General features: G+C 38.7%; 1 protein-coding gene across 1 annotated transcript; it reads right to left on the bottom strand.

The window, feature by feature from the left end:
- Positions 1 to 265: 265 nt before the first annotated feature.
- RBBP4 (RB binding protein 4, chromatin remodeling factor) lies at positions 266 to 17,768 on the bottom strand. The gene is made up of 12 exons (XM_082611905.1): positions 17,649 to 17,768; positions 16,944 to 17,091; positions 13,790 to 13,935; positions 7,384 to 7,557; positions 6,923 to 7,038; positions 6,649 to 6,809; positions 6,427 to 6,553; positions 5,909 to 5,986; positions 5,096 to 5,172; positions 4,627 to 4,684; positions 4,427 to 4,537; positions 266 to 1,263 (listed from the first exon to the last, which is right to left on the bottom strand). The coding sequence occupies exons 1-12, from the start codon at positions 17,662 to 17,664 to the stop codon at positions 1,198 to 1,200; spliced, it is 1,278 nt and encodes a 425-aa protein (XP_082468031.1). The 5' UTR covers positions 17,665 to 17,768; the 3' UTR covers positions 266 to 1,197.
- Positions 17,769 to 17,786: the final 18 nt, after the last annotated feature.

Raw genomic sequence — 17,786 nt, 5'->3', positions numbered from 1 at the left:
AAAGTTCATGTAGTTCTCTAGAGATAGACTTCAAAAAGATGTTATTTTATCAAAGACTAATCTGTGCACCTCTGATTCAGTATTTTGTGTCTTTCACTTTCCCTGGGAAGGAGTAAAGCTCTTTGCTATACCTCTGGGTCTATTATATTTAATTCTGCTTTTGGTAGTCAAAGACCATAGAAAATAACTGTCATCTGAACAACTCTTCTAGAAGCCAGAGACTGGTGTTTGATGGATATTATATATTAAATAAAACCCATCAGCGTGGGGTTATGTAGAAAAGCAATTTATTCCATTATAAGCACTTACACAGTTAGTCATGGAGAGTAACAGGCCTGCTGGTGAAACAGGTCACCCAAAATAGAGATGGTATCAAACTAGTGGTCAAGGACTAACTCCTTTTAAAAAAAAAAAAAAAAGCAACTCTTATCCAGGATTAATTTAATTTTAAAAACAAATACAAGCTATTGATTCGCTCTTCTCAATTTAACTGGACAGTCTACCTGTGGTATAACTGTCAGGTAAAAACATACATCTTTACAACTTGGTGGTCCCAAGTTTTTTTTTTTTTTTTAAAAACCATTTCACAGAAAGGAAAGAAATAATATGAAAACAGCTCAAGAAATACACTAACAAGCAAAAATATATGGGGAAAGAGGAACACATTGTTTTGACTTAACTGAAGAAACTGAGAGGAGACTGGTCTATGTAAGAAAATGTGTATCCTGGCAAGTTTGGTGTGAAGATTTTAGAGCAGGAATTTATATGACTTGAATCTCCCCTATTTCCTGAATAAAAACGACATCTTGTAGTATTTATACTTCATGGCTCAGACACCTACCTCACTTGGCTCTATTTCTTACTCACTCTAGCATTTACTTAAATGAGTCAGAAAAACTTGGGGATATAGCATAAGAAGAAAAATAACCACACACAATATTCCCCTTTTTGTGGCTACTTTAGACCTCTGTTACTAGAAAATTCCTGAAGAAAATTTAAATATAAGTCTGTGGCTTTGCTGAATCAAGAAGCCCCCAGTTAATATTTAGAAAACACCTTCTGTTTGGACTAATAACATTGTTGATAGAACTTATAGAGGGATAACCAAAGTCTGTGTCTCAAAACCAGTGTTAAATCAATCTCAGGGTTGAGAGGAAGAAAAGGGGAGTCTAAAATCACAACAAGTGCAGACATTCTCTAGGATCCTTGTCCTTCTGGATCCACGCTTCCTTCAGGGTCTTCATCATTATAAATGTTCTCTGCCTGCCAAAAACAAGAAAAAAAGAGAAGGATATTGAGTAAACATGAAAGTTACTTCCTGAAGTTAAAGTTTCAAATAGACGAGGCCAGGGAGACAGACTGTGGGGCATATAGTCTGTTTTAACTATTCAACTCTGCAGTTGTTGGATGAAAGCAGCCACAGACAACCTGCAAATGGATAAGTATAGTCGCGTGCCAAATAAAACAGGCAGCTGGCCACAGGCCAACCCCCCTGGATTAGGATAGTCCCTAAAAACTGAAGTATGGTTACCATTTGTCTTGATAATCAATCTTGAGTCTTTTAATCAGACATTATTCGTAATAGTCAAAAAGTAAAAACAACACAATTGTCCATCAACTGATGAATGGACAAATAAAATGATATATCCATACAATGGAGTATTATTTGGCAATAAAAAAAGTCAGTCACATATTGTATGATTTCACTTATATTAAATTTGCAGAATAGGCAAATTCATAGAGAAAGTAGATTAATGGCTGCCTAGTACTGGGTGGACTGGAGGCAAATGGGAGGGATGGCTACTGGGTGTGGGGTAACTGTAGTGATGGTTGCACAATTCTGTGACTGTACTACAAAAACCATGTTCCAAATCTCAATTTATAAATATTTTAAAAAGAGAAACTGTTCTTGCATAAAATAAACTCTACTTGTACGACTTGATGAAATACCCATATCCAAGAGCATCTTAAACACAGAAACCACTTTGGCAAAATTTACTGTTCTTAGTATCTACTATGCACTTAGTATCACTAGGGTAGGTACTACAGAGGATGGGATAGTCTTAGCTTACAATCTGACTACAGGGACAAACAATGTATACAATTATGTGAGTAGTCTGACAACAAAAGTGTGGTATCTTCTCCCCTGACACCAATGGGGTGTCCAACAACTCAGTTCAATCCTGATGCTGACCACCTGGAGGTAGCACTGTGACCAAGGGCTCAACCCCACAAGACTACCCTCACTTCAGCAGAGGCCAGTGTCAAGCCCTGAGTGCCCAGGCTACCCGAGTACTCCTGCCCAACTTGGCTATAAATTTTCTCATAGTCCCTCCTCCTACACCAGGTTTGATGATTTGCTGGAATGATTCACAGAACTCAGGAAAGCGCTTTACTGGTTTATTATAAAGAATATAACTCAGGAATGGCCAAATGGAAGAGATGCACAGGGCAAGGTGGGGATGGAGCACAGAGCTTCCATACCCTTTCTGGTGGCATTGATATATTCACCAACCCAGAAGCTCATGAAATCAAAAGCTTTTTATGGAGCTTTCCCAAGAGTTTTTATAGGGGCCCCCTTAAGTTACCTCCTTAGCCTAAACTCAGGTGTGGCCAAAAACAGCTACTTATAAATAGCAATAGAGACTCCTACCACTCAGGAAATCCCAAGGGTTTTAGGAACTCTGTGCCAGGAACCTGGACGAAGACCAAATGCTTACTACTTATTATATCACAGTAATTCTTTAAAAAAACCAAAACAAACACCCCCCCAAAAAACAGAGTAAAGTAACAACCTGGACTGGAGGTGATGGCCTTGAAGGTGATATAGCTTAATCTCCTACAACATTCCCATGACAACCACTAAAATACCTTTCATTGACAGGCTATCTGAGGCAGCCCATTTCCCTTTCTTATTAGAACTCTAATTTTTTATATTAATTTTGTGTGGGTGTGTTACAAGGAAAAGGATAAAGTGGATTTTCTGTTAATACATGAAGCAAATCCTTATTATAAAAAATTATAATCCAGAAAGGTATAAAGAAGAAAACAAGAATTCTCTAAACATACCAACCACATTTTGGCAAATAGCCTTCTATTAAATAGTTACATATAATTAAATGTAAGACTAGATATCCAAATTTTAATAAGAGGGATTTTATCATGCTGTTCTATAATTTGCTTTTTCCCTACTTATCAGCATATCATGAATAGCTTATAAAACTAAGTATATTCATTCTGATACATAATATTCCAAAGTATCAATGCAGTATATAATGCGTTAATCTCACAGGCCACAAATGCTCCCATTTGATTTCTTTATTTTTGATTAATAGGGCTATTCCATAAGAAAGTTCTGAATATCAAAAATTTTTTTCCTCATGTTGAACCAAAAACTCACCTCTGGAGCTTCTTCCTGGCTCTAGATCTACTCTGAGACACCAAAAGTTTCTTTTGAATTATTTTCATTTATTAGGCTACTGTCACTTAAAAGTCATGCAGTTGTTTTGTAAATTGTGGTAAAAGACACATAACAAAATTTACCATCATAACCATTTTTAACTGTACAGTTCAGTGGTATTAAGTCCATTCACACTGTGTGCAGCTATCACCACCATCCATCTCCAGAAAGCAACTGTTTCTTGTACTGCTATATATCAGACATTACAGTTGCTTTTATTAAATTTCAAGTGCTCTGAGAATTCAAAGAAGGGTGACCACCTTCAATTGGGGTATAAAGGCAGGGAATGTTTTTGACATCTAGGTAAGTTTCATGAAGAAATGGTACTTTTTGATGATGTGACATTACAGTAGGAACTGTGCTAGGCATGTTCATAAGTAATTTCAAGGGAATGATCATTCCTAAAGATTCGACTGCTAGCAAAGAGGGAAAAACAGGAGGCAAGCCAACAATTAGGAGGTTACTGCAATAGCCCAGCAAGTAGTAATGAGAACCTGACCAAAAAACTAGGTGTGGAATAGAAACAGGAAAGTTGGTTATATCTGTTTGTAAGATGAGTAAAGACAGGAGAAACACTATAGAGATCAACATTGTAGAGATCAACAATATAAAATCTGATAAGTGAACCGCACCTAGAGGTGAATAGACAATAGAGGAAGACCTGAGTTTTCAAATCTAGTGAGCTGGGGAGACATTGAAGCCATATAGAAAACAAAAAGTCAGGAGGTAAGGGGAGTAAGGAAAGGAAGGAGAAAAGAAAAGATCAGTTTTGTTTAGTTGAGTTCGAGATACCAGTGAGACAACTTGATAAAGTTAAAGGGGAGGCAGCTGAAAATGATAATGTGCAGGCAAGTCACACTCGGGAGTAAACTGAACAGAGTTGCCAGTTGTACTGATGAAGTATATAAATATGAAGTGATACTAGGTCTCATTTATCTAAACTCGCCCAAATAAAGAAACACTTACCATTTGCCAAACTTGCATGATATTGTCTTCTGATACAGAACAAATCACCCAAGGTTCATTGGGATTCCAGGAGAAATCAGATATCTTGGCAGTGTGACCACCATGAATAAACTGAAAGAGGAAGGAAAACAGAGATGAAAAGCAGACAGAGGACAATAAATCACAAACTATTTCTGTTCTGCTCAATATCTGTAACATACCAACAACTCTGGTGGCCCATCTTCTGCATCTTCTGGGGACTGTTCCTCTCCAATTTTACTAGCACAAAAAGATTTTTAGAAGTTAAAACAGGGACTTCCCTGGTGGCGCAGTGGTTAAGAATCCGCCTGCCAATGCAGGGGACACAGGTTCAATCCCTGGTCTAGGAAGATCCCACATGCCACAGAGCAACTAAGCCTGCGAGCCACAACTACTGAGTGCATGTGCCACAACTACTGAAGCCCGCATGCCTAGAGCCCGTGCTCCGCAACAAGAGAAGCCACCGCAATGAGAAGCCCGCGCACCACAACGAAGAGTAGCCCCCACTCGCCACAACTAGAGAAAGCCCGTGTGCAGCAATGAAGACCCAATGCAGCCAAAAATAAATAAAGTTAAAACAGATTTACCTTGAGTAATTCTGGAAAGTGTAAGAAAATAACTCCACAAAGAGTAATAATTAACAAGACTTACCTTAAATCCCAGACATTCAGCCTGCGATCAGTACCACTGGAAGCCAAAATAGTCTCATTGTGAGGTGACCACTGAACCTATACATAAGAAAAAAGCCATCAATTAGAAAATTGAGGGGGAAAAAATCTAACACTATATTTAACAATTTAACCCATTACTAGACCCAGGATATCAGCTTTTGTTCTATTTCATATTTTTGAAGATCTCATTTATTCTTATAGTCTAATTCCAGCTTCTAGCCAAATGTCATACAGTGCTGACCTAAGAACTAAAGTACAGATCACACACAAACTAATTATTTACCCAAGTACTTATAATGAATTCAGTATTACACATAGGACTGACTGCAAAGACTATAATGTACTCCTCACAGTGCCCTTGCATTAAGCTTCCAACATAATGTAACAATTATTTCTTGAACTGAGTCAGAGGGCTTTGCATATGGAGCTTAATTAAACGGATGAGGCAGAAAACATGGTCAGTACTTTACGAATGAACTGTGAAATTAACAGATACAGCAAATTATAAAGGATAAAGGAGTGGAAATGAAGGAAGAGACAAGCGTCAGGAACAAGGCTGATAAAATAATCAGGCACTAAGTTTAATACCTCAAGAGTGTAGGTGACAAATGATCAGCTTAGGTATAGAAATAATGGAGGGAAAACAATCCCAATTCGTACAGAGATCAGCATAGGCATAAAGATGATTTTTATTACTTATAGCAATGGGATAAGGCACAAGTGTGCCCACTCCCACACTCAGGTTTCCTTTGGGGTGGGGTGGGTGGGGGGAAGGAGCATTAGTTTCTCTCACCTGGAATATTTCATCCTTATGTGATTCAAAGGAATGCAACTTAAGTTTCAGATTTCTCAGATCCCACAAGGCAACAGTCTACATACAAAAAGGAAAGCAAGTACAATCAATAAAATTTTTTTGCTGAGAAAAAGAAAATCCATAACTAAAAGATCTCTGTGCATTCAAAAGAAGCCAGAGAGGGACTTCCCTGGTGGTCCAGTGGTAAAGAATCCGCCTTCCAATGCAGGGGACACGGGTTTGATTCCCCAGTCGGGGAACTAAGATCCCACAGGCCGCAGGGCAAGTAGGCCCGCGCAGCACAACTACTGAGCTCGCACGCCTCAACTAGAGAGCCATGCACCACAACTAGAGAAGAGAAAACCCGCACGCCACAACTAGAGAGAAGCCCACGCACCACAACGAAAGATTCTGCATGCCACAACTAAGACCCAACACAGCCAAATAAATAAATATTAACAACAAAAGAAGCCAGAGAAATCCACCCTATGTTTTCTTGTAGAATAAATCACACTGACCTTGTCAGCTGATCCTGTGGCAAGAATGAACTCACTATAAGGATTGAAAGAAAGGCAGTTCACTTCAGCAGTGTGAGCATCAACCGAGTGGCTTGGTTTGGAAGTATTGTTTGAACGAGTATCCCAGCTTTAGTACAAGAAAAAAACAGGAAAAAAGCTTAAAATGGGTAACTAAATATAAAACTTAGATAATATATTGAGAAAAAAATGGATTCTACTCACATCATAAGTTTCTGATCATCAGCAACTGACCCAAACAGAGACTCATGGAGCAGATGCCAGGAGACGTCTTCTACTACTGCTGTATGCCCTGTAAAGATGGTCTTCGCATCCACAACTTTTCCTTCCTTTGGAACAGCACTGATGTCCCATAGGCAGATAGTCTTAAATGAAAAATTTACTATTAAATAAAAGGGTCTCACTTCCCGACACACCCCAGAGGAAAAAAACTGATATAACTAGCACAGATTTGCTTCAAAATGGAAAGGATACGCACATGGTCATCTGAAGCACTAAGTAAGTGCCCACTGAGATTTGGGTTCCAAGAAAGCCCGTAGCCTTCCTTCTGATGTCCACGGAGACGCAAGTCTGGGTTGCACTCTCCAGAAGGGTCTACAAAGTAACAGACACATCAAGACTATCCAGTCCACTTCCTCTTTGGATCTACTAAGTATAATGGAATTTTTATCAAGAGGTCTAAAGCTCTTACTTTTTTATGAGACATACAGACCCATTATGACCAAATAGATAATGCTTAAGAGCTGCATATTCTATCCTATGTAAAAAAGCACTTTTTTTCCCACGTAGGGAAGAAGGATGAAGGAAAAGTACCCACACATATCAATATAAATACAAGATGTTAAGTTATACAAAGAATAACAGGCAATTAAAATTGAGAGAAGCAATGTAGCCCCACAGTGACTCATCATTTGTATTTGAATCGAAGAGGGCAAGTACCTGGTTTAGAAGGATGTTTCGTATAGTCAAAAACAAGAACATCACTGGATGGAGTCTTTGTGGCAATGATGCAAGGGTTCTGGGGCATATACCGTGCCCTGTTTACTTCTCCTTCATGGTTGATCTTGATTTCTATTTCAATTTTTCCACTAACTGAGCCAAAACCTCCAAATTCTGTAAATACGATAAATTAATTGCAAATGAGGACAAAGCAAGAGCTACTCTATGTCACTCCAAGTATGACACAGGCAAGGCTTTTAATCAATGAACTGGTGTAATACTAGAAGCGATCTAAACATTTGTTAGCAGTATAAAGTGCATTCACATTCCTTATTTCATTTGATTCTTACCATAACCCTACAGCGTAGGGAAGAGTTATTATCTCCAAAAATTTTACACGAGGGCTTCCCTGGTGGCACAGTGGTTAAGAATCCGCCTGCCAATGCAGGGGTCACGGGTTCGAGCCCTGGGCCGGGAAGATCCCACATGCCGCGGAGCAACTAAGCCTGTGCGCCACAACTACTGAGCCTCCGCTCTAGAGCCCGCGAGCCTAGAGCCCGTGAGCCTAGAGCCCATGCTCTGCAACAAGAGAAGCCACTGCAGTGAAAAGCCTGCGCTCTGCAACGAAGAGTAGCCCCCGCTCGCCGCAACTAGAGAAAGCCCGCGCACAGCAACAAAGACCTAACGCAGCCAAAAATCAAAAATAAAAAAAATTTAAAAATAAAAATTTTACACAAGAAAGGAGAAGCTCAGAGTACCTACATTAATTTGTTTATGGTGACGTGACTATGGCAGAACCTAAACTGAATCCCTATTTTTCTGATCCCTAGCCTGGTACTCTTTCAGCTACACCTACAATGATTTAGGTAATAATATACCTAATAAGTATTACATTACTATCTAAAAGTAAGGAACACTATTGACTCCACTTCAAAAATTCTCACTAAGTGGCTTTCAAGCCTCACTTAAACTATCAAAAACAATGTGCTCAATAAATAAAATCTAAGTTACTGTTTTAATGAATATCAAGTACACAGTGTGCTAGGTAATAAAGAGTCCCTTTTACTATTTATTTGAAACTCTAGTTTGGGATGATCTTTCTGAAATACCGTCACATCTTTCCTCACACCAGTGAAGAAAAACAGAGCCACAACAGCTGGTTCCACTTTCCTGACCTCCCACTTACACTTGCCAACCAGAGTCCTTGGTTGAAATAAACCAGGTAGGCAAGGACTAGACAAAAACATTTTTTATTCATATTTGACTACTGTATGCACTTACAGAATTCTCCCAAGTACCATTATAAAATGTATCACAATATAATTTGTGATTATGTAAATCTTGACAAAGCAATATTTAAACAAAGGTAGTTAATAAGTAGCCAAGAATTACAGAAGGCAGCATGATAAGCTACCTGAGTAAGAGTCAGGCCATGGCATAACTGACTCTGCCACTTACTATCTTGGTGATTTTGGTGAAGGCCTTCAATTTCTCTGAACCTCAAATACCTTACCCATAAAACAAAGTTATGACGAGTAACTTGTAGATGAAAATGACACTCTGAAGGACAAAAATCTTTTCAAAAAGCAGAGACATAGTTGGGTAATATAATTAGCAGATAACTTTCAACCTCAAAATAACTTTATAAGTTGAAAAGCAGTGGTTTAAACAAGCTAAAAAACTAGAAACAGTTCAAAATAGACTCTAAAAGAGAAAAAAAACCAAACACATTGCACAATTTTTCCCCTAGAATTCTAGACCACAAGCATCTACATTGTAAAAAAAGAAGGCATGATTAGGATATGTGATCTCAAAAAACTTTTAGTCCAAACACAGGGAGATAAGATAAGCACACAATTATAGATGACTATGACAGAAAAGAATAATTGCCAGAAAAGAGATACCAACAAGGAAAGAGCAATAGCTGGCATAGAGCCCACAGAGCAAGGGGTAATTATCATATAATGTGGGTTATTTCAGTATCAGCTATATACTAATAATCAGAGGGCCCCCCCCAACTGTAGCTGAAGTACAGTAATAAGAAATCAGCTTAGAGGATTCACAGTTGAGATTTATGAAGATGAGGATTTATCTATTTAACAAACAGAGATTCCCCAAGTTGAAGGTGATACGCAAAAGGCCAAATCTGATGTAGGAAAGAAAGACTGAGGTAGCAATGTACAATAAATTGAATGACTATCAAGGTCTAACTATATTGCTATTTTGTTTGCTTCTCTCCATATAAAATACTATTTAAAAAGACTGAGACATAACAATATAGTAACAGTGTCTAGCCTGATGAATTTTTACATAGGCATATATCAGGGGAACTACCACACAGATAAAAATATGGAACATCTCCAGCCCTCTCTCATCCTCCCGCAAGGCACCACTGTGTCCCTCCCAACCAATGCTGCCTGACAAACTAGATAACCGGCATTCTAATTTCTACCACCATGCCATTTTTTTGAGTCCATAAACATTTTGAAACTAAGAAGAATAAGTTGTAACATCTTAAGTCAAATATTCCATTATTTCATCATGATTTAGTAATAGTTTATTATATATTGAGGCAAAAGACTAAAGATTACTTAAAAACAAATGCCCCCCCAACCCATTCCCCAAATAAGTTGCTAAAAATAAATCTGTTGATATTTGAGGATCCTGGTAACGGAGTCTGAAGTAAACTTTTAAACCTAATCTATTTTCAGGCTTAAAATGTGACCATAGCCAGGCTGAATCTAATATAAACACACACATTCTTTTTAATGTCAAAACAAGCCTAAGCCAGTTTTTAGTTCTTTCTCTTTGAAAGTTTAATGATCTTTTGAAGCTGTCTGCCACCAAGTACCTCAAACCAAATGGGGTCAAGTAGATGGTAATCAATTACAATAGTTCAATCTGAGAGTCCAGGGCATTTCATCTGAGAGCAAGGAGGGACTAGGAAGCTATCTATCTAACAACGACCCAAGAAGCTTTAAGAGACATTAGTATGTATCTACTTCCACCACTGTTGAGATCACATGGAGAGCACCTGCCCCGCTTTCAAGCACCAAGCTTGTTCAGTCACCCGAGGGTGATTTGAAGGACGAAGGAGAGTTAGAAGGAGGAGAAAAGGAAGGAATGGGAGCTGATATGCTATGTAACCTTAGGGCAAGTTACAAAACAATCCTTGTGAAGATTAAATAGGGCGAAATACAGTCATACAAATATATCATTCATATTACTGGTATTTTTCATAGTTCCTCTATTATTAAGTATTAGTAAGGGGGATAAAGGTATCATCAGAACATAAAAGTAAATTGGTTTGATGCCACTCAAAAAACTCAGTTACCAGAAAAAGACTGAAGTGTATGTTAAAAGATGCCATTTCAAAAACCAGGGAAGACTTATATGAGGAATCTAAAGAAGAATACAAATGAATCTATATACAAAACAGAAACAGACTCACAGACATAGAAAACAAACTGATGGTTACCAAAGGGGAGGGGATGGGGGATAAACTAGGAGTATGGGATTAACAGATACAAACCACTATACATAAAATAGATAAGCAACAAGGATTTATTGTATTCTCAATATCTTGTAGTAACCTATAATGGAATATAAAAAAACCCGAACCCCCCCCAAAACCCAATGAATCACTATGCTGAACACCTGAAACTAACACAATATTGTAAATCAACTCTACTTAAAACAACAAAAACAGTGAAGAAAATGGATTAGTCAGCAAATGGCATTAAAAAAAAATTGCTAACCACTTAGAAAAAAGCTCGGATTCCTATTTCATCCCTAAAACCAAAACAAATACAAGAAAGATTAAAGTTTTAATGGTCAAAACATAAAAGTACCAGAAAACAACAGCTAACTATTTTAAAATCTTGGAATGAAGGCCTTTCAATGAATGACAAAATCTGAAGGACACAAGAGGAAAGCTGGATAATTTAAAATTCACAGCTTCTAAACAAAATAGGACTCAAAATTATAAAATAAAGAGGGAAAAAATTACCTATAACCTATTAGTTAGGGATAACTTACCTTATATATAGAGATAACTCAAAAGAAAAAATGAGCAAAAAACATAAATAAGCAGCTCAAGAGAGACAGACAAAAGACAAATATTTTAAAATAGGTCCAACATCACGAATAACTTAAAAAGCAAAGTAGGGAATTCCCTGGCAGTCCAGTGGTTAGGACTCTGTGCTTTCACTGCTGAGGACACGGGTTTGATCCCTGGTCAGGGAACTAAGATCCTGCAAGCAGCGTGGTGCAGCCATTAAAGGAAAAAAAAAAAAGCAAAGGAAAATAAGAGTGTAGTATTACATTCAATGTTGGCAAAGGCATGCAGAAACAGACATCAATACATCTGCTATTGGTGAAATTGTGAATCTTTCTTTGGAGGGCAACTTAGCAGTACCAATTATAACTGAAAATGTTCTTGCCATTTGATTAGCATTCCACTTAGTTAATCATTCTACAGCAAAACTATGCAAGATACATGTACAAGAACTGTTTTTGAAGCCAAAAGATTGGAAACCACTTAAATGTTAATTGAGGGATGGTTAATTATAGTATAGTATACAGCCATCAAAAAGGAGGCACATCTCCATATGCTCACACAGAAAGATGTCCAAGATACACCAGGCCAGGAAAGTATATTTTATGCTGTATTGCCAGTACCAAGAAAAATTGCCTGGCATACAGTAAGTACTTAATATATTTGTTGAATGAGTGATCCAATAAATGGGATAAACCATTCAGAAAACTATCAATTTAACAGCGATCCATAAGGGATAGATTTACAGGGGGAGGGGGGGTTCAGTTTTTTATATTTGCTTCAATTTTTTTTTTTTTTTTGGCTGCACTGTGGCTTGCCGAATTGTAGTTCCCTGACCAGGGATCCAACCAGGGCCCCCACAGTGAGAGCACGGAGTTCTAACCACTGGACCACCAGGGAATTCCCTGCTTTATTAAAGATGATTTATTATATTACCAATCAGAATATTTGCTTTATGTCTAAATAACCAAAAGTCCTATTTAAAGACAATTTATTTAATAAAAAGGAAACAGGCTCAGAGAGGCTAAATGATTTATCCTCAAACCACACAGCTAGTGAGCAGCCCAACAGGGTCTCAAGCCCATCTTCTGATTCTTTTTTTTTTCTGATGTGGACCACTTTTAAAGTCTTTATTGAATTTGTTACAATATTGTTTGTTTTATGTTTTGGTTTTTTGGCCGCAAGGCATGTGGGATCTTAGCTCCCCAACCAGAGATCAAACTCGCACCCCGTGCATTGGAAGGCGAAGGCTTAACCACTGGACTGCCAGGGAAGTCCCAGTCTTGATTCTTAAGTTCAGTGTTTTATCCCCTCAATCACTGATGCCTACCTAGAGAATAACTCTGTAGTAACCATATCCTATAGTTCACACACTTGGGTCAGTGACACAAAATCATGTTTGCTGACCTTTATCCTAAGAACTTATTTTGCATTCTATATTACCCTAAGCTAAATATGGAATGATCAAAAGAGTAACTGCAAATTACAATCCTTGTAAGTAACCGGAACCCAAAATATCTTAGATAAAAGAATGGATTCTGCTAATCAGGAGAAATCTAAGATAAAAAACATTAAACATTCATTTTTGGCACAAATCTCAATACTGAGAGCCTATCTTCTACCTCCCAGTAATAATTTGAGTTCAAGGACAACAATAAAGGAAACCCACTCATTTCTATCTCTTCTGAAAGGGAAAAAGTATTTCATGAACAGTTAAGCCCTTAGGATATCTCCTAAAAATAGGATATAATTAAACACTCATTTAATTTTTATATACTATATAGCAAATGCCATGGTTAAGTCATTTCTACCACTCAAACCCGGAAAGTGTAATTTAAGCCAGTGTTTTTCAACCTTTTTTTTCATTATTGCCCCTGTAAGGAACCTTGTAGGACATTTTTTCTGATACCTTGATGAAATTCCTGTGTATTTGTTTATGCATGCTATGTATATCTGTGCTTTAAACAGTTCAAAGAATAAGACTGTTTTCATACACACACCCCTCTGAGAACCAATTTTCACTCCCGCAGGGGCAGTATCTCCCATGTTGAGAATGCAAGCACGCATAGCAGTAATATATGGTGGATTTTTGCTTCTTTCAATTCTAGAAATTTCCCCACCACCAAATTTAGTTGAAGAAAGTTTACAGAAAAGGTACAGAACCAAGTATGTGTTAAATATGTCTTCTGACATCTAATATCTATACTGCAAAATCAGGCTTTCCAAAGCTTATCTTGTTCCTAACTTGAGAGACTACTTTATCAAACTGTACACACTCTTTATGATAATTTAGAGATATGAAAAATATAACCCATACATCATTCCTTCCTTCACCTTTAAGATTCTTACCTCCTTTTTCACTGTCGTAGTGTGAAGCATCAAACTGAGCATCATCGTTAGGGAGCTGCACACTGGCTATCACAAGGTGGTTTTGTTCATCTGACGTGTGTGTCCCCAGGACAAGTCGATGAATACTGAAATCTTTCCCTTCTGGTCTGTAATAGCAATATATGGTCAGTATTCAAATCAGTACACTAAGAAAGACTACAAAGTCAGTGACATACATGTATGCACAAGGCACTATTACAACCAGGTTTTGAGAGGAAGAAGTCATTAAGAGCCATAGTTCCTACTTTTCACGTATCTTCCATAGAGCTGAGTATAAGGACCACAGAGCACTTAATTTCATAATTATTTCTTAACTTAGCCAAATATTTACAATTACTTTGAGGAAAAAGTCTGATGGGATAAAATACGAATTAGCTACTCACCCTTTACAAGGAGTTGGAGGGAAAGAAACCAATTGGTGGGTATACTACCACTTTAGGTTACTTCATTAGGTTAACGTCATTAAAAGGGAAAGGAAGTAACATCAGGTAAACTAACTGTTCAAATACTACTGAAGCACAAAGATGATTAAGATGTGATTCATATCCTCAAAAAACCAGGGACAATTAAACAGTCATATACACAAACATTTTAAACACAAATCAACATATAATTCATGAAAAGAACCCAAGAACATGGAAATTTAGATACGAAAGATTACTTCTGGAATAAAGGACACGTTCTTAGAAGAAGTGTTACCTGAGCAGGTCTCAAAATGAGAGATAATCTAGAAGAGAGGAACAAGGGCTTTGGAAGATAGTATTCTAAGAGAAGTAAGCAAAGGGGAAGATTACAAAGTGCCAGACACCACGTTAAGCATTTCACATACCTCATATCATTTAAACACCATAACAACACTCTGAAGTACTATTCTAATTTAAAGATGGTTTGGGAAAATTAAGCAACTTGCCTAAGATCACAACTACCAACTAATAGAACTAGAACTGAAGTCCAAATCTGACTTTGAAATATGGGAAAACAAAGTGAGAGAGAAGGCTAGAAAGCAGATTAAAATCAGACTCTAGGGTACCGAATGCCAGTTTAAGGCATTCTGGACTCTTTACTGTAAGGAACAAAGAACCATGGAAAATTTATAAGGGACACAGCATCATTTGAGTTACCTCAGAAGGATTAATTTAACAGTGTAAAGCAGAGGTTCTTCAAGCGTGGTATCAGGAACAATAGCATCAACATCGCCTGGGAACTTCAGCATGCAAATTCTGAGATCCACTATAGACCTACTCAATCTGAAACTTGGAGGGGGGGGCGGGGAATGGTTTGTGGTGCTCAACAATCTGTTCTGCAAGGAATTCCTTGGTTGTCCAGTGGTTAGGACTCAGCGCTTTCACTGCCATGGCCCGGGTTCAATCCCTGGTCCGGGAACTAAGATCCCGCAAGCTGCAAGGTGCGGTCAATTGAAAAAAAAAAATCTGTTTTACAATCCCTCCAGCTGATTATGATGCCTGTTAAAGTTCTAGAACCCATGGTCTAGATGGGAAAGATGCTACACAAGAATTGATCAGGGCTTATAAATGGACTGTCAAGTGGATAAAGGGGGAAAAACCTAAGAAATGTCAAACCAAAGTCAACTATGAAAAGGAGAAATGGGAACAATAGAAAAAGTTGGGTTGGGACCTCCATGGAAAAAATATACTCAGTTTGAAATATGTCATGTTGGGGAGGCCAATAAAATACTCCAGATAAGACGGCTGAAAATTCAGGTAGTGCTCAGAAGTTGGGTCTGGAGATAAATCAACAGAAATTCCTCTGCACAGAGTTAATAGGTGTCTACATCTTACATGGGAAAAAACAGAGGAAAGATAAGAAGGCTGTCAACATAAAGTTGGGGATACCTGCATTTAGAAAGTTAAAGAATCAGAGCAAGGGAGGGAAGAAGAATATTACAGAACTACGATTGTATGTTTTTTTGTTTTTGTGCAAAATATGAATAAAAAAGAACACAAACACACAGTAAACAGTAGACGTTAGAGATAGTTGCTTAAAGGACCCCTCATTCTAAAAAAATAAATAACTAAATGACATTGTTATTCGAGCAGAATACCAAAAAAAAAAAAAAAAAAAAAGGGAAGGATATTTGGACCAATATGTAATACGGCAGAAAGATTTATTTACCTAGATTCATAAAGTAGAAAGCTACTAAGACTACAGCACAGATTTCAGCCTTGGGTTATTTAGTCTTATTCACTGCTTTCCAAACATAGCTAATCACATTAGATGCAAAGCTTTTCTAGAATGACTTAGTAGGTATGGAGTGGCCAATATTTGGGATCCTCTGGTCCAATATCATTTAGCACATGTCTACAGTAAATCTGGAATCACCATTCAACTATTCTCAAGTATCCTGCCGCAAGTTCCTAAGTGGTTTGAACTGAGAACTCCTGACAGAAATGACTCCACTTATCCTGAACTCAAGTAATTCTGATGATCAGCTGAATATGGGAACTCCTGGTCATGATAAACCAGCTTCCAGCTCTAAATTTCTAAGTACTTATTAACATACTTAGGACAGATGTCGCCATTTAAAAAAAAATGCCCATGTGAAGGTAGCAGGTTCATTCTTAAGTTATTAATAACATTTATATAAAACTTGTTGAGCTGAAACCTAGCCAAATAACCACAATTCGCAAATATCTTGACTTCTAAAGACCTGAGTTTTGAAGGAATTTACTTACTTAGTACACATATAGAATTTCTAAATGTTGTTCTGAATGGCAGGTACCATGTCACATTCATCTTTGCATTAACCAGATACTACCAATGACTGTAAGATTCAAATTTCTTTTGTTGAAAAAACTGGACTCATCATAATACTTTTTGAAAGCTGACAAATTTTACATTACTGTTTGGTCAACTATACTTATAATATGGCTATTCAATTCAGAATCAGATAATGAAGACAACATGTTTTCTCTTATCACGTAAACTGCAAAGTAGTTTTACATTTTGCCTTTTTTGGCCTAGAAAAAAAATGTCACCACTAGGTTCTGATCACGTGTCCGCTACGGGTGACTGGAGAAAAGAAAAACAGGGAAAATCAGTGCGAGAAATCTACACCGAGAACACAACAAAATAACGTTCAAAAGATTCCTATCACCTGGTTACATCAGGAAGCCACTGTGCAGTTAGGCTGGGCCACTCCAGAGCATGGGTCATCACCAAATCGTAAAGAAAAGGAGTGTTCTTTTTCCATATTTTGTATTCTTCATTGATCACGCGTTCTTCTACTGCGTCATCAAAGGCTGCTAAAACATTAAAAACAAATTTAAGTTAGCGACCACAAATGGAAACCGAGTAAACACTTCCAAAGCTACCGGCACGGCTCCAGAATCCCGATTCTGAAATGGAGGTTTGTCTAAATCTCCCCGAGGCGCAGGCACCAACACCGCTCTCCAGCTTCACGGGGCCTAACTGCTGGGGTCATCCCGGCCAGACGCCGTTAGCCGTTCGGGCGACGACGTCGGCAGAACAGAACCCGCGAGGAGGCCCGAACACCGACCCCTGCGGGTAACGAGCGCTGCAGAGAGGACCCGGAGAGAGACAGGTAGACCGACAGGGAACGCGGGGAGGGACCAAACACCCGCCGGGGCCCCCACCGTCACCCTCCCGCCGCTGCGCCGGGCCTCCGCTCCCGAGGAGCTGGCGCGCCGTTAGCCCTCCCCGCGGGGCGATTTCTCCTCACGCCTGCGATGGCGGGGACGGCACTCAGCAGAGTCCGGGCTGTCCTCACTGTTAGGCCGTGTCGAGGCCGCTACGCAAGCCCGGCACCCCCGCTCTCCTGTGGCCGCCCCGGCACCCTCACCTTCCTTGTCGGCCATGGCGGGCAGGCAAGCCGGGGGGGATCGGGTTGAGCTTTGCGAGAGGGGCGGGGAGGCTACGGGCGCTCGCTCTGCGCGCGCGGCCTCTATTGTTTCCTGCTGCCCCTGAGTGAGGGCCGACT

Source organism: Mesoplodon mirus (genome assembly GCF_964341445.2).
Source record: "Mesoplodon mirus genome assembly, chromosome: 3".
Classification (NCBI taxonomy): domain Eukaryota; kingdom Metazoa; phylum Chordata; class Mammalia; order Artiodactyla; family Ziphiidae; genus Mesoplodon; species Mesoplodon mirus.
The sequence above is the reverse complement of the archived record's forward strand: the minus strand, read 5'-3'. Positions and strand labels throughout refer to the sequence as shown.